Source organism: Gouania willdenowi, chromosome 20 (genome assembly GCF_900634775.1).
Source record: "Gouania willdenowi chromosome 20, fGouWil2.1, whole genome shotgun sequence".
Lineage (NCBI taxonomy): Eukaryota > Metazoa > Chordata > Actinopteri > Blenniiformes > Gobiesocidae > Gouania > Gouania willdenowi.
The window spans coordinates 10,931,175-10,956,532 of NC_041063.1; the positions used below are offsets into that span (position 1 = coordinate 10,931,175).

A 25,358-nucleotide genomic window follows, 5' to 3' on the forward strand; every position below is an offset into this window, starting at 1 on the left:
AATCAGGAGATACCAGAGAACTGGTTGTTTTGACCTAAAGAAGAAACTGTCTCTTTTCACCCTCTTCTTTCACCTCCACCCTGTCCTCTTTATTTCCTGGGGGGAGGAGGGAGGGGGGATGATTATAAAATCATCAATGCCTTGCCTGGACTCCATCATTCAACCAGAGCAATAAATCACGTCTCCAAATGAGGTCAACCGCAAATTTGCCGTGACACGTTGCATTCCTAGAAATTGAGCGACTTCAAACACACACCTCAACGGTTCACAAAACCACAATGACACTGTGATAAAATGTAACTGGGTAGTTTATTTATTACTCAGACATTAAAGTTAAATTATTTGACTACAGAGTGAAACATGCAATGTCTAGACTAACCATAGTGAGCTTGTCCATATTATTAAAAGTTAAATACTGACCTCAAATGCCTTATAAGGAAGGTCAAAGCATTTACACTGATGTTAGGATGCCTAATGGCCCACTGTGATTTATTATAAATCCTACATGTTGATAGTTAAAAAAAAGAAAAAGAAATGGTAAGTGGGACATGATTTATGGATTAAAAACTTGTTGAAATTTTAAGAAATACGGTGAACGTTGATACATGGGAACAACGTACTTTGACCACTAATGTAATGATCAATTTACATTATCTGCTAAATTATTTTTTTAATTTAATTTCTATATAATAAGCAACATGTGTACAATACAATACATCAGAAATGATGTGACCTTGTACATGCTTTGCAGAGCCTTGTTTCTTAGATATATTCAAGTAATCTTGAGTGACTGCATTCTCTCTGACAGCACCAAAGTTTGACAGTGTCGAAGTTAAGGGCACAGAGGGTGAACATTTATACACCACTAGTGTCCTGTTAGTAAATTAATATAATCAGTACTAACAAAAGCTAAATAATAACAAAATAAATAAAATCAGACTGAGTATAAGTGTACAGTTGTGGCTACAGCTGATGTTAAAACAGAATAGTTGGACTTCCCCTTTTACAGACGCTGAAAACACTTGCTGGTAACAGTGGAAAGAGTCTGAGCTAAAAACAGGGCAGCAACAGACTGAAGAGCCCTCGGTAAAAACCACCTAACATCACAGTTATTTAGTACACTGATTACTGTCCTTAATCCTACAGTAGGTATATACGTATAGTATAGGGAGCCTGAGTGCTGTAGTTTGATACACACAGAACCTTCAAGTTTCTGGGCTTTTAGTGGCAGATGGCCAGAAGCAGGCGTTTAAAGTCTCCACCGCACTCGTCCCTCAGAGCGTCCTTTAGAGACACGTCGTACTTCTCCAGGTACAAGTCTTTGATGGTTTCCAAATCGTACTGTTGGAAAAAGGAGAAAAAACAATACCTTATGCGCCGGTGTCAGTTTAGTTTACCTCCGTACTGAGATTATAACCCTAACACTAACATAATCCAATAAACAAATAAAACACGTGTCCATTCACTTTGAAAACAAGAATAAACAAAAATGAATGATTTTATTTATTTATTTATTTTTTTTAGCAAAAATTCATTTTTCGGTAGTGCGCATGTGCGCGCATATACAACCTCAGTATGACGTGAACTCAATATATGACAACGGTAAAGAAAAGCACATTGTATAGAATGCCTCATTTCAGTATTAGATACAAAATCATTTTGTCTGCTGTGGTTACAAATAGAAAGAAGTAAAAAAAAAAAAAACGATCTCAATTGATGAATTAAAATAATTCAAACATTGCTTTGCATTAATTTAATATTACATGTTAAAGGTGCAGTCTGCAACTCTTATAAAAGTGACTTTTTGTCATATTAGCTAAAGCTGACACTATGGAAGGACACAGAATGAACCGCGACCAAGCAAAAAGAACCAATCAGAGCCAGGATTGTGTTCGATGGACTGTCTTACAGCTGTTGCTGACAGGTCCCGCCCCTTTCCCGGAGCTAGAGCGCCGTCTTTTTTACAGTGTATGGTCTGGAGGAGTAGAAGATGGAACTAGCAACTTTTCTGCTTGAGAGGTAATTCCTGCTGCTTGATTTACATTATGTTTGATTTGTAGTTGTTACACTAGAACTCTGTGGTGCATGTGTTGTTCATGTGCACGCAGCAGCCTCCGTGTGGGCTGCTGTAAGTGACACTGTGTTGTTGCTGCTGCTGCTGAAGTTTGTGCACATAGAGAGAGAGAAGCGCTGCAGTAATATGCTTTTAACAGAGCATGTTATATTACTATGATGTTGCTGTGGGACTAACGTTAACTTGTTAGCTCCTCTGAGGGAGGGACTTTGGAAAGTTTGGAGGGAGGGCAAGAGAGTATCGGGGAGGGAGGGATCTGAGAGTTGCGGACTGCACCTTTAAAGCTAGGGTACTTGATTTATTTTCTTTAATTTAAAAAAAAAATTCTTATTAGCATCATATAGTATATCGTAAAAGTATGTCTATGCCTGATAATTAATTATTTTAGTTAATAAAACTCCGGAAGACAAAATGTTGGCGGTCACCCCCTCCAGCTCCAATCACAGGATTTAGAGAAAGGAGGGGTGAGCAGAGCCCACAAAAGAGCCTCCTCATTGGCTGCCACGATATATAGTGAAGCGTGTGCACGGTGCAAACTTGTTTTCAGTCTTGGACTAACTTTAGACGCACAAGTGGCTGTTTACCTTCTAGACAGGTAATCTAATGTTCCATTTTCCTATATTTCGCGTGGCGACATGTTTTACCGGTAGTGCGCGTTCAGCTCTTGTGCGCGATTTCGTGCGGGAGGAGGAGGAGGAGACTGGGAGGGATTATCAGAGTGGGGGGCGGGATTTACGGTTCAAATTTAATCGTGCCCCTCTGTCATGGTTCAGACAATAAACATGGACTGATACTTTAATCACCACCCCTACCTGCTACCTAATTTCTCCGCATCTGGGTCCACAACACTTACAACTATAAGTAAAGTGAAATAAAGAAAGAATGTGTTGTTTAAAGGCATGTTTGTCACTTTGAGTCGGTATATTCTCTTATAACAAAACACAAATCAGACCTGTATGCAAAACGTATTTAAATCATTCTTCTAATTCTGGCGATTCATACAAGCTTTAATGTTTAATCTACGATACACGCATGCATGTTCGTCCAACCATCCAGTAAAACTGTGTCTTTAAGCTCATTTTCTCTTTCTGACCTGTAACAAATCATTGCCAAACTTAACAGTGACGATACCTCAGAACGACACACAATGATACGGATGAGGGTGTCCTCGTCAGTGCCTGCTCCTTTCATGGCATCATTCAGACGTCTGGCAAAGTACAGCTGAGGGTTTTTGGCAGCTCTCACTGAGGATACATGGAAACACAAAGAGACAAAAGTAACCCAGTTGTAAACACTGGCAGTTCTCAAGCCATTTGCTTTGTTGGTATTCTGCATCCTAACTGATACTAACACTATTGCCCCTGATAAGCCTTTTCACACTCTGGAACTGCGCATGCGCGACCTACGGCAGTGTTTCCCAACCTTTTCGATCTCATGTACCCCCCGAGGCCTCTCTTCAGATTAGGAGAACCCCTTTGTCACTCCAATTCTCAGCTTGAAAATGTCAACCTGTACAGAATATATTTACCTCAATTTTTAGTAATCTGGATAACATGTTAGTAACAATTTAGTAGGATAATAAGGCCACAATTTTGTTTATTCCATTAATGCCGTTTACTGCCAACGGATGGAAAAGATGTTGGATGAGCATGTACAGTGTCTGAAATAGGCTTAACAATGACTCAGAATATTGAAAATAGATTCATCAATGTTACCAAGTACCCCCTGCAATGTGTTCAAGAACCCCTAGGGGTACACGTACTCCTGGTTGGGAACCACTGACCTACGGGGTCATAGGTTGAGAGGTGTAAAAACGTCAACAAGCTTGGTCGGTCTGTTGATATTGTCCAGATATCTTTATTGTTTTAATAGTGTTTATATAATTCATATTACACATATTCAGATTCGAGGGGTTGGGGGGCGGGGGTTGGGAACCAGGGCTTTCCGCTGATTCCACTTTCAGCTTGACCCAAGAACCGATGGGAGCAGCAGTATCGAAGCAAGATTGGGTTAGGTTACCCCTGGTAAACAAAAACACCAACTTCCAGGGCCTCCAGCGTGCGCAATTCGGACTCTACCCGGGAACAATGCACATGTTCAGACTCGGACGACTGGGGTTTTCCCCTGATCCGAGTACTTTTTGTAAAACCGATGGAAAAGGCGGCATTAAAGCGACAGACCTCCCTTGCTTCCACACTCCTTCTCCCAAGCTAACTTACAAACTTATGAATGTCATGTATTTACCTTTATTGTTGTTCATTTCTTTTTTGACTCGTGTAATTGTTTAAACAACTGTAAAGCATATTTGAGTCTATAAAAAACGCTTTTAAATAAAATGTATTATTATTAATATCATACATGTGACAAGTGAGATTTCCAAGAGTGTGAAAAGGCTTATTACAGTATACGTTCTTACTTTGAAAAGATACATTTACATCATTCACGAAACCAGGTCCAAGATTATTTTTTATTAAGCTATTATTTTATTTCAATTTACAAATTTGAAGGAAGTGCAAAAGATGGACAGACCAATAAGTGAAAAAGCACTGATCAGCTGATTGGTCACCGTTTGAAAAAGTCAGGAAAAACATGAATTTTCAGCTTGTGTGCAGCATTAACTTTAGCAGCTAACTCTGCATTTCTACCTTAGAGACTGATGCTATATTTCAGAATCGCTACCGACACCATCAGCTATGGTGAGTTTACACCTCTTGACCTTTGACCTCATGCGTGGGTAAATGTGGCAACATTTATTTCATTTTGAATTGATTTTAAAACTTTAACACATAACCTTGGGAATAACTTCAACATTTTTGTATGTCACACTAACCAAGAGCAATGAAGCATTTTTTTAGGGTCCCAGAAGTCTCATTCTCAATGGCCTCCAAGATTTCAGTCCCCGAAAGCTGTAGGGAGATAAAGTTCACCAAGTTGTCAAAAAACAATTTCCATATATTCCCTGAGGAAAGCTTTAAAGCTGCAGTATGTAACTTTTTTTTTGGCATAATTTGGTCAAAAATCCATAAATATCTTTGAGCAAATTGTAATCAGAGTGTTCTGAGTGGACAGTGAATCTCATCTCCTTCTCCTGGCCTTGTAAAATGACATTTAGAAATCCAGGAGCGTGACGCTCCAAGAGTCTGGATGTCAGCCAATCAGAGATCTTTCTACAAACACGTGTGCTTCATGAGCCGTCTTTGGCGTTGCTATTGGCTGCTCATCTGAAGTCAGACGCGTTCACGTACCATCGGTGGTAACACAACAGTTACACAGCAAATCAAGCAATAAAAGGCAGACAGAGGTGGAGAAGCAACATTTTAAAGGCACAAACACTGAGGAGGGACGGATCGCTTTTGCTTTGCGTCCTCCCGGACCTCAGTGACTGCAGAGGGTCCGCACCACACACACACTGGTGTCAGAAAGACAATGAGAACAGACGTGCATGCAAACCAAGAGAAGCTTATTCAAGGTGAATTAATGCTTAGTGATGGTTATCAGTCCGCTCAGAGCAGCAGGCAGCTGAGATCACAGCTCCCTCTGTGTGATCTCTGGCTGGGACGAGCCGACGGCAGCAGCCGCTGCTGCTCAGGACAGTAAGTACAGAGTGATACGTGATTTCATATTAGAAAACAGAAAAATCTCCAATAACATAAGATAAAGTTCATGAACTTGTCAAAAAAGCATTTAAGAGCGTTCACAAAAAAAATGGAGCGGAAAGAGGATTCTGCAAACTGCAGCTTTAAGAATATACAGTATGGCTGAAATTAGGACAGATTCAAATCAGTGCTGAAAGTGAAGTCTCTGATACATGTGAAATAATTTTCTGTGCAGATGTAGAAGCAACCACGTACCTGCTCGTAGATTTTGAAGGTAACCTGGAGCTGCAGGTAGTTCCTGGTTGCCAGGATGTAGCTGAAAGTTGACTCGTCCGTCCCAAACTGACCTTCACCAGCCTGCACAGGATCAACAACTCTTTAAAGGAAATAAACTTTGCGTTTGTCGTAAGGATATGTCTTGATTTGAAAAAAACACCTCAAACATAGCAGCAGCATCTTGTTCAGCCAGAGCTTCATCTACTTCATAGCTCTCATCTCTGTTGCCCTGGAAAAAGATCATAATTTGACCTTTTCTGTCATGATACAGAAAAGGAGATACAGTTTCTGTATGTAACTGCATCTCCCTGTGTGTGTGTGTGTGTGTGTGTGTGTGTGTGTGTGTGTGTGTGTGTGTGCGTGTGTGTGTGTGTGTGTGTGTGTGTGTGTGTGTGTGTGTGTGTGTGTGTGTGGGCACTAGGTATAGGCAAAGGGGGAGTGAGCTTGATTTCAGACTAAAAGCAGACGGGATAGGATATATTTACCCGACTGGGGGGTGAATCCAGAGCTGCTTACCTGCAGCAAAGCAGTGAGAAGATTTCTAACGTCTCCGCTTGTATCTGCCTCGATGTCAGCCTCTAGATCACGTTCGTGTACTGCAAGACAGACACAAAAGGACCTTAAGTCTCAGAATTAAAAGACTCATTATTAGTCCACCAAACTGTACCTCTAAATACACAGGGCAGAGTTACATGGTGATTTTAGGAGTAGATTTTAGAAGCAAGCAATAGGTGAAAATAGACTCTAACTGAGCAGTTCTTCAGTCCATCCATTTTCTGCTGCTTATCTGTGGTAGGGTAGCGTAGGCAACATCCTGAGCAGCAAGGCCCAGACTTCCCTCATCCCGGCAACTTCCTCCGGCTCTTTTTGGGGGATCTCGAGGCATTCCCAGGCCAGACCTACTCTCTCCAGCGTGTCCTGGGTATTCCTCGGGGTCGCCTTCCAGTGGGGTGTGCTCTGAACACCTCACCAGGGAGGCATCATAATCAGGTGTCTCTTCTCAATGCGGAGGAGCAGTGGCTCTACTCCAAGCCCCTCTCAAATGACTGAGCTATCGATCTCTAATGGAAAGCCCAGTCAAATTATGAAGGAAGCTAATTTTAGCAACTTGTACCTGCGATAGGTGAGGGTAGGAATGAAGATTGACCAATAAGCCGAGAGCATTGCCACTATTTGAATAGTGTCGGGCAGCAACAGGTTCAGGCTTAAAGAAATTGGATTCATTGGGGTTCGTACAAACTCTGTCGGGCTTTGGCAATGTCGGGTCTAACTTTGGAGCCTGATTACAGCCTTACTCCACATCCTGTGGCTATTGAATGAGCAGAAGTACGTCTCTATTTTAACCATGTGACTTCTGTAATTATTAAAGGGGAGCATGACACTAGATTGAATGCAGGAAAAGATTATTTTTCATCACAATAAGTCATTAAACAGTAACTTACCTTGAAAGTAGCACTCTTTAAACATGGCAATGTCCTGTGAAGAGCAACACAAGCAAAAAGTTTAACTTTTACATATAAAACATTAATCGTTAATCTGAATGAGTGGATCTTTGCAGGAGTAAAGGCACCTCAGGTTTACTGGCGGGTCTCTGTACACCTTATTCTAGAAGCTGGATTACAGTAAATGTGGATTTTTTTAAATTTATTTATTTATTTTTTAATCTGTGGAATAGAGGACCGCTCAGTGTATGTTTTTTATCATTGGATTTTTCCATTCAGAATAGTATATTAAAAAAAACAAAAAGGAAAAAAAATGTAAGGGGTAAACAAAACTTTAAAAACCGGTTGGTTTTCAATTTTTGTGCCAAAACACAAAAACATGAAATGTTAAAAACAGAAACTTAAAAAAAGGCCAGTTTTTGATATTGTACAACATGAAATTATTCTTTTCAAATTACATTTGAGGATGATGTTGTGAAAGAACTCTAAAAAAGAGTTTCGAGACAGTTGTATAATTGATGGCAGGGCTGGCCACAAGCAAACACTATGCGATTGTTATTTCAACCATGACTGAAAACACAATATGTAGAGAAACATAGTCTATAATTTTCAGCGTGAGCTTCTGTGAATAACCACACAAGTAGGACACATGTTGTGATGACCGATGGCGGGGATCAAACCAGCACCCTCTGATTGCTAGTGCTCTTCCTTAACCATTAGTTCCCAACTCTGATAAAAACTGCATTTTTGGTCTATCTTTTCTAACCCATTAAAAAGGTATTTTTTTAGGCTCCGGAAGAACTTTAATCCAGGTGAGAAGAGGCGAAATGGCTCTTTTGAAGGTAAAGGTTGCAGAACCCTGGAATAGTGTAACAGCACTGGGTTCAGGTTTGAAGAAAGATCGACTTTAATCGGGGTCGGGCCATATTCTGACGGCTATGGGCCGGATTGGGTCTAACTTTGTAGGTTCAAATGAAACTAGCCCGTAGTGGGCATGCTCATAACAGTGAAAGTGTTGTTTCCCTGTTTTCACTAAAAACGCAATATCTTTTAAACAGGGCCTAATACTAGATTAAGTGGGTTTTTTTCATGGTGGAGGGGGGGTTATAAACGACGCATGATGTTGGCATGAACAGGATAACATGGCTGACAAAGGTTATAGTAAGTTATAGGTCTTTAGATCAAGTTGGTTTTTAAAGCTGCAGTCTGCAACTCTTATAAAAATGACTTTTTGTCATTTTTGCTAAAGCAGTCACTATGTAAGGACACCTTTACATAAAACTAGTAGTTGTGTGAAAAAAACAGGCTCATTGAGCCCCCCCTGCTGCTCCTGCAGCCTTTGGCAGATTTCCAGAATGCACCGCAACCGAGGAAAAAGAACCAATCAGAGTCAGGATTGTGTTTGATGGGCTGTCTGACAGCTGTTGTTCACAGGCCCCGCCCCTTTCCCGGGGCCTTAGTGCCGTCTTTTTTACAGTGTATGGTCTGGAGGAGTAGAACATGGAATTAGCAACTTTTCTCCTCGAAAGGTAATTACTGCTGCTTGATTTACATTATGTTTGATTTGTAATTGTTACACTAGAACTCTGTGGTCCATGTGTTGTTTGTGTGTGAGTGCTGTAAGTGACACTGTGTTGTTGCTGCTGCTGATGAGGTGTGTGCATATAGAGAGAGAAGAGCTGCAGTAATATGCTTTTAACAGTGCATGTTACTGTATATTACTGTGATGTTGCTGTCGGACTAACGTTAGCTTGTTAGCTCCTGTCAGGGAGGGACTTTGGAAAGTTGGAGGCAGGGCAAGAGAGCAGCGGAGAGGGAGGGGGAGAGAGGGATCTGAGAGTTGCGGACTGCACCTTTAAGGTTATGTTACTACAGCTCAAGATAGGTTCAAACTAAGTCATTTTTAGTATGTGTACACTGTTAAAACCATCATTTGTATAAAAGTGTCCTCTAATACTGTGGCATCTTCTGATTGTGACCGCGTGCATGTCTGCAGCTTACAGCATTGGTGGCTGTGCAGAGGATCTCCACCAACACGTCCTCATCCGTTCCTACTCCTTTCATTGCCTTCCTCAGCTCCTTCACGGCGTAGATGACTGGTGGGTCCAGCATGGCGAGGATGGCCTTCTCAAAGTTTCCCGACAGCTCCTTCTTTAACACATCAACTAGCTCCTGTAAAAGAATTTAAGCCCAATGACAGGAAACGAATAAAAATGTTGCTCCGAAGGTATATTTTTTGGATGAAAATGAACACTCACATCGTCATACTTCTCAAAATAAGCCTGCTTGATTTCCTGACGCTGGGCTGAGCTGCGATTCGCCAGGATGTCAATGATTGCCTGCTCATCGGTGCCTGCCAAGGAAGACGCAACCAAAGAAGTTCAAACCTTTGGACTGTTAGAATTTTTTTTTTTTTTTATAAAAACAACTCAATATATTATTTCCAGCTTACCAAACCCTTTGCAGGCTTTTCGGATGGCTTTGATGTCTGCTATCACGTCAAACTCCTCGAAGGGGAAGATTGTAGGCTAAACAAAGACATAACAGGAAGATTGTTATTTAGGTCATTCAAACAACTAAGAGCTATGCATTATAGCACAGTGAGAGCATCAGACCAATCACTGTTTAAACACAGATTCATCATGGGAGGAGCAGCTGGCTCATGGGGGAGGGGAGACGAGCTTCTACTGAGGAATTTAGGGGCCAGAGGACCTTAAACAAGCATTAGAGGGGCCCGCAGTGCCAACATTGGAGAAGTGAGTTTCTATCACACAGGGTAAAAAGTGTCACGTGCATTTGTTAATCTGAAGTTGAAGCTCGAGGAATTGATTTTATGTCAAAAATAAAAACATGTATGAATGGAAACATCTCAAAGCAAAGCAGATGATTGATTGCTACTTTGGGCAGAAATGGATCAGTGATAGAGTGGGTCATCCAATAACCAAAGGGTTGAGGGTTTGAATCCCACTCTATCAAAGTCAACGACCGGAATGAACTTAAAGCGGAATTAAGTGTTCACTCAAGATATAGGAATTATTTAAATCAGAATTAAAATCGGAATAAAGCAGCCACCGAATTCGGATTTCAGTTTAGTTTGGAAATAAATTTGCATTAGGAATTAAGTGTTTACATGGTCGGATTAAAAAGGAATTAACTTGTATTTTGAATTAAAGAGGAATTAAAGCTCCCATGTAAATGTGGCCATTGTTGTTGTTGTCCTTGGGCAAGGCACTTGACTTTACCCACATTGGCTAGTATAAATGTAGTGTGTGAGTGAGTGTTGGTGGTGGTCGGAGAGGCCGACGGTGCATTATGGCAGCCTCACTTCTGTCAGTCTGCCTCAGGGCAGCTGTGGCTACAATAGTAGCTTACCACCACTGTGTGTGGAGTGAAAGAATAATGCACATCAAAGTAAAGCACTTTGAGTGTCTATGAAAAAGCACTATACTGTATAAAAATCCAATGCATTATTATTATTATTATTATTATTATTATTATTACTACTACAGGTCAAGAATCTATTGGGCCAATAGTAGCTGTATAAGCAAGAAGAAGGTTAGAATCGCATGATTCAATTAAATTAAATCAGCTTCATTGGCACAGGAAACGTGTTTGCATTACCAAAGCAAGTGTGACTAACAATGTACACACAAAACCAATAAATATTATAAATAATAGCTACATTTGTGATGTGCAAAACAATAGAATAAAAAAAGGGATTCAGTATATATGTATGTAAAATTTATTCTCCAAAAGTGTTATAAAAGTGGAAAAGGTTATCTACAGGGTTTTACAAATATCCATATACACACATATGCATCCAGTTACATAAGTACATACTTATATATATACATACATGAATGTATTCATACATACATACATGAATTCATGTATGTATAATGTTTATTAAGACATTAATAGTCTTAATAAACAGACTATTAATAGTCTGTTTATCTCTCTCTCTTTTTCTCTCTCCGTTTTCAGTCTCTCACACGTGCACGCACGTACGTACACACGCACACACAGTCATGACGCACTGAGGCCACGCCCCCATCTAACGGATCCGTGATGGATACCGCAGGGGAGTGGCTCTTTCCTCTTGCGTAAAGCAAAACACCGTGCGCGTCAAAACGGTGTCACGAGCAACGTTTTCACCGACACTCATTATAAAAACAACCTCCATGACTATGATTATTCAGTCATATTTATTATAGCAGCCTCCACAGCACACGGAAAGCACAGATTGTTGAATGAGACGCACTAAAAGCCCCATTTATAACGACGGTTTGGCTAAAATCACGATATAAAGCAAACAAATAGCTATATTTGGACACTAGGGACATTAATAATATGGTTATATAGTAGCCTAAGTTATTTGTCATCAGAAAAGCGACTAATAAAATGACTCCCTGGCGTCAGTGCCTATTTATTTACAGTAGCACATAGCGGACGTGCTCCTACCTGACAGTTGCCCATGTTTTACGCGATGTTTCCAGCGGTGGATGTAAAGGAAAAGTAATGAAGACACGTTTTATTCCCACTTGTGATCAGACTGCGGCCTGGAGGGCTGAGACCGGAACGTGACGTCACCTCAGACCGTCCGGGGATTAACTATTTCCATGCAGGGAAAACCAGATCTCTGGTGCACTCAAAGAACCTTATCACTTTTCTCAAATATGTGAGGTCCCCTAAAACGTCTAGTAATTTATAATAATAAAGAAAAAACTGATTAGAAATGTATTTTTAAAAATGTTTTAATTGTTTTGTTTTGTCTTCAAATTATAACACCACACACACAAAATAATCTTAAATAACTGCATTCTATATTTCTTAAATATAAATCTAGTTCAAATAAAATGTATCTTGACACTTTGTGCACTAATCCTGGCAACAACAAACATTATCAAAAGCTAATTCTAGAAAGAAAAAAAAGACTTTGAAAACAGCAAAAAATGTGTGATATTAAAATGGGGTCACAACCTAATAAAGGAAGGGAACCACTGATGTAGTGTCATACAATGTAGCCGTACAGTAAAATCAGTCTCTGAATGTGACCTATTCTGTTGACGAATCATGATTTATTATAATAATAATAATAATAAAAAAAAAAAAATAATAATAATAATAATCTATAAGGAATGTAAATAAATAAAGCAATGTAGCTTTCATCATATTTGCGCTTTTTTGTCGAGATTGTTTCTCCATCACCATGGTTACTCTTATATGGCTAATGTGGAGTTTGTGGCAATGCATGGAGGCTCCTGACTGTCTGGTTGATTTATATTCTAGTTTAAAATTTTTATTTGGCATTCGTGTACCCCCTATGACAATTTACGTACCCCACTTTGGGAAGCTAGGAATTACGTCATACTAACAGCTCAGATTTCTTCATTGCGAAAAAGCCCAAGTAAAATGACCAGAGTTCCTTCAAATATTTAAATTTCATTGATTTGTCTTTTATAAACATAAGACCTTTTTTGTTTGTTATATACAGTTACTTTTCATACCGTGAATAAGTTATGGATATATTTAGTTCTAAATATTCACAAGTTTTCAGACAACATGTGTGTTTGAAAACTACCTTTAAGAAATAAAACGCAGTTCTGCTTTTGGCTGGTTGTCCTTACGCAGTTAGGAACAGTCTGTGGGGAAGGAAGGGGAAACAAAGGTGCATTCAGGAAGTCTGTCATGCTGGTCCCAGATGACACACACACACACACACACACACACAGAGTACAGAAGGGAGACCTGTGATGGTATAGTGACAGACTACAGAATACAAATTGTTTTTTTTGCAAACCCATTTTGTGTTGGTCCAACCTCCAAATACGGCATGGCTTTGCATATGCATGTTATGGCTGGTATCTTAATAGAGCCAGGCCTACGGTTTAAACCTGGCTTAGCCAAGCCGTTCGTGACCATGCTGACTTTTCCCATTCCTTCAAAACTCTTCTCAGCTTTAAGCTGAGAAGTAGCTGTGTCCGAATATTCCCTTCTATCTCTTTTACTATCCACTGTTCCTTTACCCCCGGAATTTGTGGCCATGATAAAGAATGTCCAAGTTCTCTTTAAGCTCAGGAAAATAAGCTCAATGCTTTCTTTATAACCTCCTTTAGGTAAGGAAACACTGATGCATCCTTTACCAAAGGAGAAGAGATACCCGTGGCTACGGGTACGTTAAACGTATCCGTAGACTGCCACTCTATGGATTAGTTTCAGTCACGTGATAGGTGCACCACGTGACTCAAAGTTCCGGAATTTGTATTTTCGCTCATTTTTATTTTTAGCTACCCCGCTAACCCTTTCATTTTAGCCCCAACCATAACTGTAACTCTATCCCTAACCATAAAATGTTTATTTTTGTCGGATATGTATTTTTAAAGGTGGAATTTGCCATGTTAAATATGTTAAATCAAACCCACGTTAGCGAAACCCACGTTAATGGTGAGCGCAGCCCTCGACTATCCTGGCACGGTGATAAACACAGGCACATTGCGCTTAGGTAGAAAAACTCCGGAAATGTACCTATAGTCCCGGGGGCTATGGCTACGTTTAACGTAACTCCAGACACTTTCTTTTATTAAAATATCCAAGAGTGGGCCGTAACAATGCACTTCCATTGATGCAGCTCCCTTCATAATACCCCGATTGTGGTCAAAATGTGTTGGTTTATCAACGATTAATAGACACAGATATGGTACGTCAGTGCTCTGCTAGACATATTTCTCTTTAGATCCCATGTGCTAGTACAGATGTAAAGACAGAGCTACTGTACTACAGGGGGCTAAGAACCCCAAAGGAACAAAAATCTTGATTAATGAAGACAACACAGATGCAGTGAGGCTAAAAAGAAAAGAACTGATTCCTAAGATGAAAACAGCACGTGAGAGAGGAGGATAAACTTATTATCCATTCTCAAACCTGCACACCAAAGTAGCTAAATGAGACCTGCAGTATGAAACCTATTTATGTTTTTTTACTATGTATTACGTCATTAAAACTACCTACGTATATATGGACTAAGAATAGCCCACTTGAACATTTGTAGTCTGAGAAACAAGGTTGAGGACATACAGTAAGTGTAGTTTAGTATTGAGGCCCTATGACTTCATACTCACATTCCATATCACAGGCCAATACTGATAGGCTGTTATTACAGACCACCATGTTCAAATATTGAATATTTAAACAATATATGCAAAATGATGCAACATGTAACAGACAGAGGTCAAGAAATGTATTTTACTGGAGATATGAATATGAATTGGTTCTCCGACAATTGCAATTTGAAAAAGAAATTGAGTGATACAGCTGTTTGTAATTTATCACAGGTAATTAATATGCCAACAAGAATTAAAATGAATTGTGCAGCAGTGTCTGTACAATCCTTGTGTCATTTGTTCATTTGTTATTCATTATGTAACAAAAACATAGAAAACACTCTTTATTTGATATTTGTTTCCAAAACCAAAATAAAATATGGAAAATGCCTTGTTTTTCAAATTCAAGCTCTTTTTTGATTTTCCAAAGTACGTGACCCGCAAGTGTACTCTCATCCGACGCTAACGGCTATGCTAACGGCAGTTCGGCGTGCTGCTTCCAACTGTGCATCAGAAACGTGTCCTTTTTGCTTTAGCTGGTGTTGGGCACAGAACCTCCTCACGGACAATTCGGAGGATTTAGAGACTCCTAAGTGTTGCAGAGCTCAAGATATATCGAAAAGTGTAACGCTACACTTCCGGGTCACGTACTTTGGCCAATCGGTAATGGAGAAAATGGACAAAGGTGTTCGTTTTCCATTTTCTGTACCGAAGCAAAAGAGCTTGAATTTGAAAAACAAGGCGTTTTACGTTTTTTCATTTTGGTTTTGTAAACAAATATCAAATAATGAGTGTTTTATTTTCGTTTTTCATGAAGGAATGATACACGAATTCTGTACCTACTGGATTTAGTGACCACAACACAACATCATAGGAGATAAAGTGGTTAATTGTACAGAATTGTACAAATGCTGAAGCAGAATTATTTACTTTCATGAAATTATTTTCTGTTGTCTGTGATAAACATGCTGCAATGAAAAAGGTTTCTGTTAGACCAAGCTCATCATGTCAGGGTCTGTTTAGTTTTGTTTGTGTTTAGCACTTGTGGTCCTCTTTTAGTTTATTCTGTTTTTTTGAGTGTGTCCTCTTGTGTTAACTCTTGTCTTTGTGTTTCCAGGTATTCCTGCTTGTGTCTCCACCTCCCAGTGATGTCGGTGTGTTTGGGTTGTGAATGATTAGCTGCGTCATGTTTTGCACCCAGGTGTGGCCCGTTCCAATCAGACACAGTGTGATTGCTGGATCATTGTCTAACGGCAATGTTACCCTCGTCGTGTCCTGCCGCGTTTTGTTCCCTGGTCCCAGTTTTCCCTGTGCTTCCTTGTGTCTTTTTGGATTTTGGGGTTTTGTTATTACTATGGACTACTACCAATGCTACACCTGCATGCTGCCTTCAGCTCTTTCTGTATTTGGGTCCACACCATCCACAAACCATGACAGAATGATCCAGCAAACACACTGTGTCCAAGTGCTCAGCTAAATAGTGTGTGTCCTTCTTAAATTCTGTACTGACAAGTTGTCTCCTATCTTCACTCAGATTTTCAACACATCCCTGGAACTGTGGAAGGTCCCCTCTTGCCTTAAGCATTCAACCCTCATCCAAGTGCCCAAGAAAACTACCATCACAGGACTGAATGACCACAGGCATGTGATGAAGTCCTTCGAATACCTGGTGCTCACCCAGCTGAAAAGCATCATTGGAAACCTGCTGGACACTAGCGAGCACACACATGGGTGGATGATGCAGTAAACCATGGGCTTCATTTTATCCTGCAATACCTGGACCACCCTAGGACTTTTTCAAGACTCCTGTTTGTTGACTTCATCTCAGCATTCAACACAATCATTCTCTCCTCCACACTCACTATAATGAACATTCCACCTGCCATCTGTCAGTGGATTACCAGCTTTCCCATAGAGACCACAGCACACAAAGCTGGGTGGAATTAACTCTGGAACCCTGACTACCAGCACTGGAGCCCCTCAGGGATGTGTCCTGTCTCCATTACTCTTCTTTTTCTACACACCAATGACTGCACCTCCAGTGGCAAGAGTGTTACGCTCCTGAAGTTTGCAGATGTTAATGGACTCATCCACAATGGTGATGAATCTGCCTATCGACAGGAGGTTGAGCATCTGGTACAGTCAGAACAACATGGTGCTGAACACCTTAAAGAACGGTCGATATGTTGGTGGATTTCAGGATACACCCCACTGCACTGCCCACGTCAGCATCCACAACAGCCCTGTTTCAACAGTGGACTATTTCAAATTCCTAGTGTGAGATATATCTTTTATTTCTGTATGTTTCATTGTTAGTCTCTTGTCAGCTCTGACTCTCTGAACTATGTTGCACATGCTGGTTTCCAACAGACACACACTTGTACACTTTGTTGACTTAACCACAAGGTCATGATGCAGTCAGCTAGACTGGATCATGGTGATAAATCTGCCAAAACACATTTGCATCAGCCCTCCCAATGTACGGGGCACCCCCAGCCGGAGAAGGTAAATGGTAAAATACCAATTTTGGGACACACTTTTGCTTCTTGTTCTTGAATTGAATCAAAAAATAGTATTACTCTTGTCATCTGTCCTCGGAGCTGTTCAATTAAAAGATCCGGAAGATAGAGAAAACCTTTCACAAGGAATCAATATTTCTCAGGATTTGAAGTACGAGGCAAACATTAACCCATTCTCAAGAAGGCCCAGCTGAGGTTCTACTTTCATCAGCAGCTGAGGAAGTCTGGTCTGCCACAGGGACTCCTCTCATCCTGGCCATGACCTCTTCCAACTCCTGGACACCGCTAACAAGAACCACCAGGCACAAAACCAGCTTCTTTCCTCTTGTCATCAAACTTGAAACACAAACCCACACTGCATCTTGAAGCTGAAATCATACTGCGCCTTTAACTGTCATTTATTCCCTAAATTTTTCCTTTGAAAACATTCTTCAACACCTGAATTATAAATAAAATGCTGCACTCACGCTATGCATCAAAGAACAAATGAATATGAGTGAATGACGTGTGACATTGGACCCTGAGAGTGGGCTACTTAATTCCCATCAATCAGCTGCCTACGTGCTGTGTAGAGGCAGAAAAACACACCTTCTGGAAATCGCTGCAACTGAGTGATTAAGACTCATGACGTCAAATGAAAAGCTTTTTTTAAAAAATGAATTAGTGTTTGATTTATTCATGCAAACATGCAGGTTGTGGCTCTGTGTGACTCATCAGCATCATCGCCTTGGGCACATTGTATTTGTGCTGCAATCGTCAGGTGAAGAAAAGCTACCACGATAGATACGCCTGCAAAAGTTTATACTTAGAGTAAAATACAAACATCAGATTAATCATCTAGTCTAATAGCATTTGTTCTTTTGTGTAGCCTTAATTTGTGTTTACTGAGCTGAGGACAGGATGACCATCACCCTTGTGTTTATTATACCATGATGATGAACACTCAAACACTGAGTATGTAATGATATATTGAAATACAGGGATTACAGAGAAATTATTGACATTATACTTCTAAACAGACTTGATTTATATAGCACTTTATACCCATCAAAATAGGGTATAAAGCCCTACTTTGACCCCAACCATAAGAAGACGACCGATTTTACCACCTGAGCCACAGTACCCTATGCACATACTGGAGATAATCCCAAAGAATTAAATGAATCTACAGCTAATTTGAACTATTCTATGAAAGTTATTACCATGAATGGAACGTACTGTACTTAGGGGGGTTAATAAAGGAGACAGGTGGAAATTAAAACAAAAACATCAAAGTACAGAACAAACATTAAATTAAGTAACAAATGCTGAAAAAAAAAAAAAAAAAACTAACTGGTTTAAAGAAAACAGGAAATAACAATCCAGAGGTAATGCTCACTGCTCAGATCAGGGTAAATTACAATTATCTTTTCAATTATCCATGTTCAATGACAATTCAATTATGATTACAGTGACCAGCATTTATTCCAATTATTTTCTATCCTCAGAAAGTCAATTACTATTACTAAAGTTCCAAATGACTGTGCCTTGATTAAATATTAACCCCAAAAAACGTAATATCTCTCTTGTGTTAGATTTCTGTTAACAGGTCCTAAATCAACTGTAAAATACAATAAAAACAAATGTCTATCATCTCATTTGTTTCTAATTTATTGGTTACCTTGTTAGGCTTCCTAATCAATGAAAATATAGGTATTCATATTTTTGGTGTGGGAATCTGAGCCTTTTTTGTGTCAGTGTACCCCTCGATTTAATTGTTTTTTTGTTTTTTGTTGTTTTTAATGGTAAAATGTGGGAAAGCTTGATATGGAATATATTTTAACAACTGTTAACTACATATGTGTAGAACTGTACACAGAACTGTAACATAGTTCCCCAGTATTGCATTAAAATTATAATTGACAATTTTTATAGAAATTACAATAACAGTCATTTATGAGGGCAACAGATTTGAGAAATTACAATTACACCATAATTGTAATTAATTATCAATTGTGATTACAATTATGACTGACCCCAACCCTTGCTCAGATACAGATTTTCACACAAACATGCTGCCAAGACAGGAAGTAAAGAATCATAAAGGAATCCATTCTGAAATAGACAAGAACAAAAACTAAACATCACCAACCAAAAGAATAACAAAACATGACGAACACAAGTTAACAAAACCCAACTAAGAAAGAGCTACAATGGGACTTGAACTCACAACCTGTGACTGACAAGACTAAAATATCTGAAAATGCCATAAACTGAAAATTCTACACAAAATAAATCATAAATCAAACATGAACATAAATAAACCTACATAGTCCACCGACCCTACATCACAAGAAGAATAAATTCAACATCTCCTTTTGAAAATGAGACATGTGGTTTAAACCCAAGGAAGTAACAGTGGTATCAAAAAAGTTCACCATTACAATAAAACAAAAGAAATGGCAGAAATGTCTTCTTCTTCAAGGTTCAATGAAACTGAGAAGATCTTGGACCAATGTTTTATACAACAGCTTCCTGAAAACAATCCCTGCTGTACTCTTGCTTTCAAGACTCAGCACATCGAAACAACTGACAGCCGAAAAATCTAAATTCCATAGCCATTTGGAAACACCAATGGAAATATCTGTGCAACAAAGGGGAGAAAATAAAACACGAAAAAAGTGAGAGGCAATTTAGACCAACAGCATATACAAGAAGAAAGAGGATTGCAAGGGCTCTACGCAAGGGAGTGAGTCAGCTTTTCCAATTTTTTTTTTAAAAACCCCAAAGTCTGAATAAGAGTGTCCTGAAAGTGATTGGGTCAGAATTCAGCAAAAGTAAAATAGTTAATGATGATGTGTTCAAGGAAATGTACCTCACACAAAAAAAATCATCAAGGAATATGACACTCAATATCACAGAATTCCTGAGTACATTTAGCACCTGCAAATTGACCCCTTTGGTGTAAATATGTATACAGAAACCGGCATCAACATTTTTGTACAAAATCTGAGAAAGAAGACCCTACTGGTCTTGTACCTAGATGCTACAGGTAATAGTGCATCCAAAGTTCCTGGTCAGACCAGGAGACTTCTTTATTATTCCCTCACTCTTCCTGGAGGTGGTCGGGATGCACCTCCCCTACCAGCCTGTGAGGTGCTCACTATAATGAACACTCAATGCCATCCATCACATTCTGGCCTATGCAGTTTCTCCGACACCACCGTCACAATACAAAGAGTTCAAAGTTGAAGCCGACTACAGTTGAACACTAATAAATAGTGTTCTTCTGTCCTTCAACAAGGAGAACATTTTCACCTGGACAGAGCATTTGCCATTTGTTCAGGACAGATGACATGGAAGGACATGAATACGTTCACCGTGTTGCACATGTGCTCTGCACATGTTGAATGCTGTTGCTCATTCCATTGGAAGAAATACAGAAGACAAAGGTTTAGGAGCTTTTGCAAACTTTGCATTTGCCAGGTTGCAAAAAACAACTTCACTGACTGATGCCCTCAACATCTTCTGGTCACTGTGCAGTGTTTTATGTGGAAAACACAATAGCAATAGTGTCCTTCTTAATCTGAAAGTAATGCAGGTATTGATAAAGAAAAGCAAGACACATGACATGGACAAGACAAAAAATGTTTGAAGACTGGCTCAGGAGGAAGATGAAGAAAAAAGAAAAGCCTGCACATTTATTGGCAGATCTCCTTTCACCCGTGCATTTAAGGAGGTTCTAGAGGAGGTAAAACGATGTCCAAACTCAACTAACTGGTAATCCATTTTACTGCCCTGGCATTGTTGACATCCTTTTTGAAAGCTACCTGGGAATTCTTCCAGTTTGAAGTGGTCTGTTGTTGGGAGATTTGAAAAGGTATCAGGCAAGGATGAAAAGAAGTTTGGCCCAAGGAAAACAAAGGACACAAACTGCCATGTGGAGAGATGGTTTGGTATCATCAAGCACTCAATCCTAAAAAAGCATTGACGGCTGACACCAGGGACATTCATCAGAAAAATGAATGACACTCTGCAGGGAAGGTACAGAGAACACATGTCTTATGATCTCGCTGAAAAGCTACTCCTCAAACAAGGGAACTCTAAAGACATCACACAATCTAAGGAAGGAAGCTCTTCATATTTCTCGACACCAACTGTTCTTGTTCAAAAGACAGCAAAATCTGCTCAAAACACTGGCAAAGGTCAGAAGACAGGCAGGGGGCCAATTTTTACTCTCCCTCACGCAAAGGAAAAGACACACGGAAAGCATTTCACTGGTTCTGTCCCTGCAGCTCTATATAGATATTCCTGTCCTATTTTAACTGAGTCACCTGCCGTGCACCTTGCCGTGAGCTGGATTCGAACCTACGACCTGCCAGGCAAGGCAAAGCCTGGGTCACACACCCACACAACAGCATATTATTAAGATTATTGCGCCCGTGGAGCAGCGCATTAACTTTAAACTTTTATTTGAGTTGCATTTGTTATTAATCATCAGCAAATAAAACATTGTGAATCAAATAGTGGTATTTACAGTGGAGCCGAGTAGAAGGGGTTACAGTCAAATATACAATATATACCGTAAAATACCAACAGACCAGGCATTTATTTGGGACAGGTGTTTAATTCCTTCCTCTCAAAAATCCAGGATGAAAAAGTCAACTTTTTCTTTTTTTTTGTCTAACAATATATTATTTACAAACATTACTACATTTTTTCCCATATAAAATTCGGTCTGTGTCTTCAATAAACCAGTACATATAAGTAGAGTAAATTAGACATTCATCAAAGCCAATTGATTACGTTAAGTAAAACAGCTGCCATTTGGTTTTTATACTTGATATAAATGATTGAAAGCATGCATACATGCTGTATTTTGAGAAATAAGTACATTTTCCACATGATGTCCATCACGGCCTGGTGGTGTGGACCCAAATGCATAGAGAGAGGGAGGGAGGCAGAATCCAGTCCATGGTGAATTCAAAATAGAAAAGGAGGAACAGGGAAAACTGGGAGCAGGAGACAAAATGCAGCAGCACCCAAGGAGGTTGATAAAGAACAATGATCCAGCAATCACACTGTGTCCAAGCACTCAGCTGAATAGTGAAGGGAGCTTGAATGGGAACGGGCCACACCTGAGTGTAAAACATGAGGCAGCTAATCACTCACAACCCAAACACACAGACATCACTGGAGACACAAGCAGGAATCCCTGGAAACACAAAGACAAGAGTGAACAACAAGAGGTCAGACTCGAAGAACAGAATAAACTAAGAGTCAGAAAAAACCAAAAGAGAACCACAAGGGCTACACACAGACAAAAAATAAACAGAACCTAACACATGAGGTGGCATCCTTTAGCAGACTGTGTGGGGCGGTGCCTGCTCTCCACCTGGGTACCTGACAGTGACGTGTAGTCAGAGTAGGCAAGGTAGGCAGTGCCTACCCAAGGGTGAATTGATATTTTGATTATTTGTTTTAATTATAATATAATTATATATGATTTATTTTTCAGATAGCCTACAGTACCTATAAGTTTGAAAGTGTCAGCATTTTGTGCTTTTCATAACCCAAATGACTAAACATTGCTATTTCCTGGTACGGCTGCACAGTCTCACTCCACTGTAAGGCAGGAGGAGGCCACACCCTCGTACAAAAGCACGTTGCTGCTCTGCCTCTGTTCCCAAATCATGTTTTTATGTGTTTGCGCATGCGCAGTTAGTTCCCAAAGATGAAAACCATTTACGTTAAAAGGCAGCTCTCTACGCTGCCTTCGGACGTAACCGCGCTATGCTAAATGCTATACGTACGTTCACAGTGCATTAGTGAATTGATACAGTGTGGCCGCTGCTATGTTCTCTTGCTAGTGGGCGGGATAACATTACAGGAAGGATGACAGCGCTAGAGATAATAAAGAAACTTTCTTTTGAGGAAAAAACGACAGCTTTTAAAAGATGGGAGACCAATACCTGAGCTACCAGACCTTCAGTGTTTCTGTGTTTCCAACACAAACAACGGATGCGCTGCCGTGTCATGAGATATATCTTGTTGGGAGAGTATGGAGGCAATATTAAATAATTGTTTATGTTTCTTTTATGGTGTTTTACGATGTTGATTTTGTTAGATGAACACTTACCAGCAGAAACATATGAAATTTTCATTGGTGGTCTCGATTTGCAACGTGCCTACCCAACCCTAGTGGTCACGGCATGTCACTGGTACCTGAATACCTCTTTTTCTAATGAAGGCCCTGATAGATATACAAAAAACTAAATATGAGAGACATGTTTCAAATGTTTTTGTTTGGCTTTTAAAAAGGAGCACTTTTTGTATCACTTTTTAATCTTGCGGGAAGAATTTCCCATGGGATCCACCACAAGGCTCCTTTGTTACATATGCTTACATTGATACAAAACATTGTAACTTTCAACGAAGGTCAGCAATACACAGGGCAAGGTATTTACTCTTACCCCCAATATCCAGTGACCAGGCTCATGGACAGCACCCAAGATGGTGTCGTACTTTGTTGGATCACACTAAAGAAAGGGCCACAAGTATGTACAAAATCACTTAAATAAAATCATTAAAGTGAAACCTTCAGTTTTGAACCCCTTCCTTCCAATATCCGGGTCATTTCAAAGGAGTCAATGTGAAATGCCTTTTTCTCCTGTATGATGTTCAGGGTTAATGAATATCTAGCATTTTCATGGATGAAATTTAGATATAATTCAAGTAGACTAATGTGTCATTACATTCCATAATTCAGCTCACCTCACTCTCGAGCTCTTGATTGGGAGGCGTCACAGTGTCCCAGTAAAAAGTTTATAGGGCCCCATTATTAAAATAATTTCCTGCCCAGGTGTCTTTAATGCCTTGGAGTGACATAAAATATACAAGTAAAAACTTTAATAAGGTCTCCTCGTAATGGTGCTTGAGGTGGTAATGATTGACCCTTCAAATCCATAGGATCAACACTTTTCCCTTCTATTTTCGTCACCATAAAGAGACCAAAATAATCAGGGTCCAGTTGTCCCCCTTTACGCTGCGGACATTCTTCCTCAACACCATATCTCCGACCTGAAGGCTTTGCTGTGTCTCTGTCTTTGTTAAGAGCCGTCCCCTCGTCCGTGAGTGCGTTTCCTCAACATTGTCCTGTCCATGTCAATGGCCACCTCTTCTTTATTGTAGTCCTCCTCAAAGGAACCATCAAGCTATGGAAACATTTTAGTAATCACTTTATCTACACAGCAAAACCATTTAACATAACATTTTTCAAATAATGTACCAAAATATTTAGACAAAGTTAGGAGACATAAACAATGTACATTTTCTATTTCACCTGTTAATGATCTGGGACCTCAGATGGGTATCGTGCTTCTCTCACAAACATTAAATAAAAGGGTGAGAATTGCATTGTGAGCTGTTTCTTTGTTCGTAGTTCAGACATGACAGCGTCTAAATAATGGTCCCAGGCATTGGGCTTGTCCTCTATCAGTTTTGCAAAGGCTCCAAAAGAAAATGTAGTAAAAATACAAATGGGAAGAATCCGTGTATCATTCGTTCATTACCGATTTGCTAAAGTGCGTGACCCGGAAGTGAAGCGTTACACATTCCGAGATGTTTAGCTCTGCAATACTTAAGAGTCTCTAAATCCTCCGAAATGTCCGTGAGGAGGTTCTGTGCCCAACACCAGCTAAAGCGAAAAGGACACGTTTCAGATGCACAGTTGGCCAAACTGCCGTTAACATAGCCGTTAGCGTCGGATGAGAGTACACTTCCGGGTCACGTACTTTGGCAAATCGGTAATGGAGAAAACAAATAAAGGTGTTCGTTTTCCGTTTTTCGTTTTCTTTACCGAAGCAAAAGTGCTTGAATTTGAAAAACAAGGCGTTTTCCGTTTTTTCATTTTGGTTTTGGAAACAAATATTAAATAATGAGTGTTTTTTTTTTTTCGTTTTTCATGTTTTTGTTACATAATGAAAAAGGAATGAACGAATGATACATGGATTGGGAAGGCTGAAAAACAAACTGAAGTCCTCCGATAGAAAGATAGATAGATGTCTCTATCGATATATATATATATAAATATATATATATATTCACTTCTGTATTGTCTCATTCAGGTGCTCCACTAAATTGGTCTGGGTGTGGTAGGGGGCACAAAGGCTCCTCTTGCAGACGTCAGTGTTGATCTATAGGAGTAAAGTAAAAATATTTTTCTAAATACATTAAAAGACTAACATAGCTTTGTGTCATTGTACATCAAACCCTTTACACAGCAATTAAGATTATGAAATACATAAAACCATGCAGATATAATGGATATGAAAATACGTACAGTATTGACAAATTCTTTGCCTTGATCGGTT

General features: G+C 39.7%; 1 protein-coding gene and 1 long non-coding RNA gene across 3 annotated transcripts; both read right to left on the reverse strand.

The window, feature by feature from the left end:
• Positions 1-290: 290 nt before the first annotated feature.
• LOC114454352 (annexin A13-like) lies at positions 291-11,986 on the reverse strand. The gene is made up of 11 exons (XM_028434756.1): positions 11,850-11,986; positions 9,841-9,916; positions 9,647-9,741; positions 9,390-9,560; positions 7,389-7,422; positions 6,463-6,542; positions 6,107-6,175; positions 5,926-6,027; positions 4,905-4,980; positions 3,206-3,318; positions 291-1,341 (listed from the first exon to the last, which is right to left on the reverse strand). Exons 1-11 carry the CDS (start codon positions 11,862-11,864, stop codon positions 1,222-1,224), a joined length of 951 nt encoding a protein of 316 aa, XP_028290557.1. The 5' UTR covers positions 11,865-11,986; the 3' UTR covers positions 291-1,221.
• An 11,473-nt stretch (positions 11,987-23,459) lies between these two features.
• Positions 23,460-24,740, reverse strand: LOC114454413 (uncharacterized). 2 transcript variants are annotated; one of them, XR_003672536.1, is made up of 3 exons: positions 24,329-24,740; positions 23,761-24,200; positions 23,460-23,525 (listed from the first exon to the last, which is right to left on the reverse strand). It is a non-coding gene; the product is annotated as an uncharacterized LOC114454413 (long non-coding RNA). The 2 variants fall into 2 exon arrangements; XR_003672537.1 differs by lacking the exon at positions 23,460-23,525 and adding an exon at positions 23,586-23,656.
• Between the last annotated feature and the right edge of the window lie 618 nt (positions 24,741-25,358).

Coding starts and splice junctions, on each gene's coding strand:
- LOC114454352 (XM_028434756.1), bottom strand. Junction 6,028..6,106: donor ATGCTGCTGCTATGTTTGAG/GTGTTTTTTTCA, acceptor GATCCTGTGCAG/GCTGGTGAAGGTCAGTTTGG. Junction 1,342..3,205: donor TCATTGTGTGTCGTTCTGAG/GTATCGTCACTG, acceptor TTTTTCCAACAG/TACGATTTGGAAACCATCAA.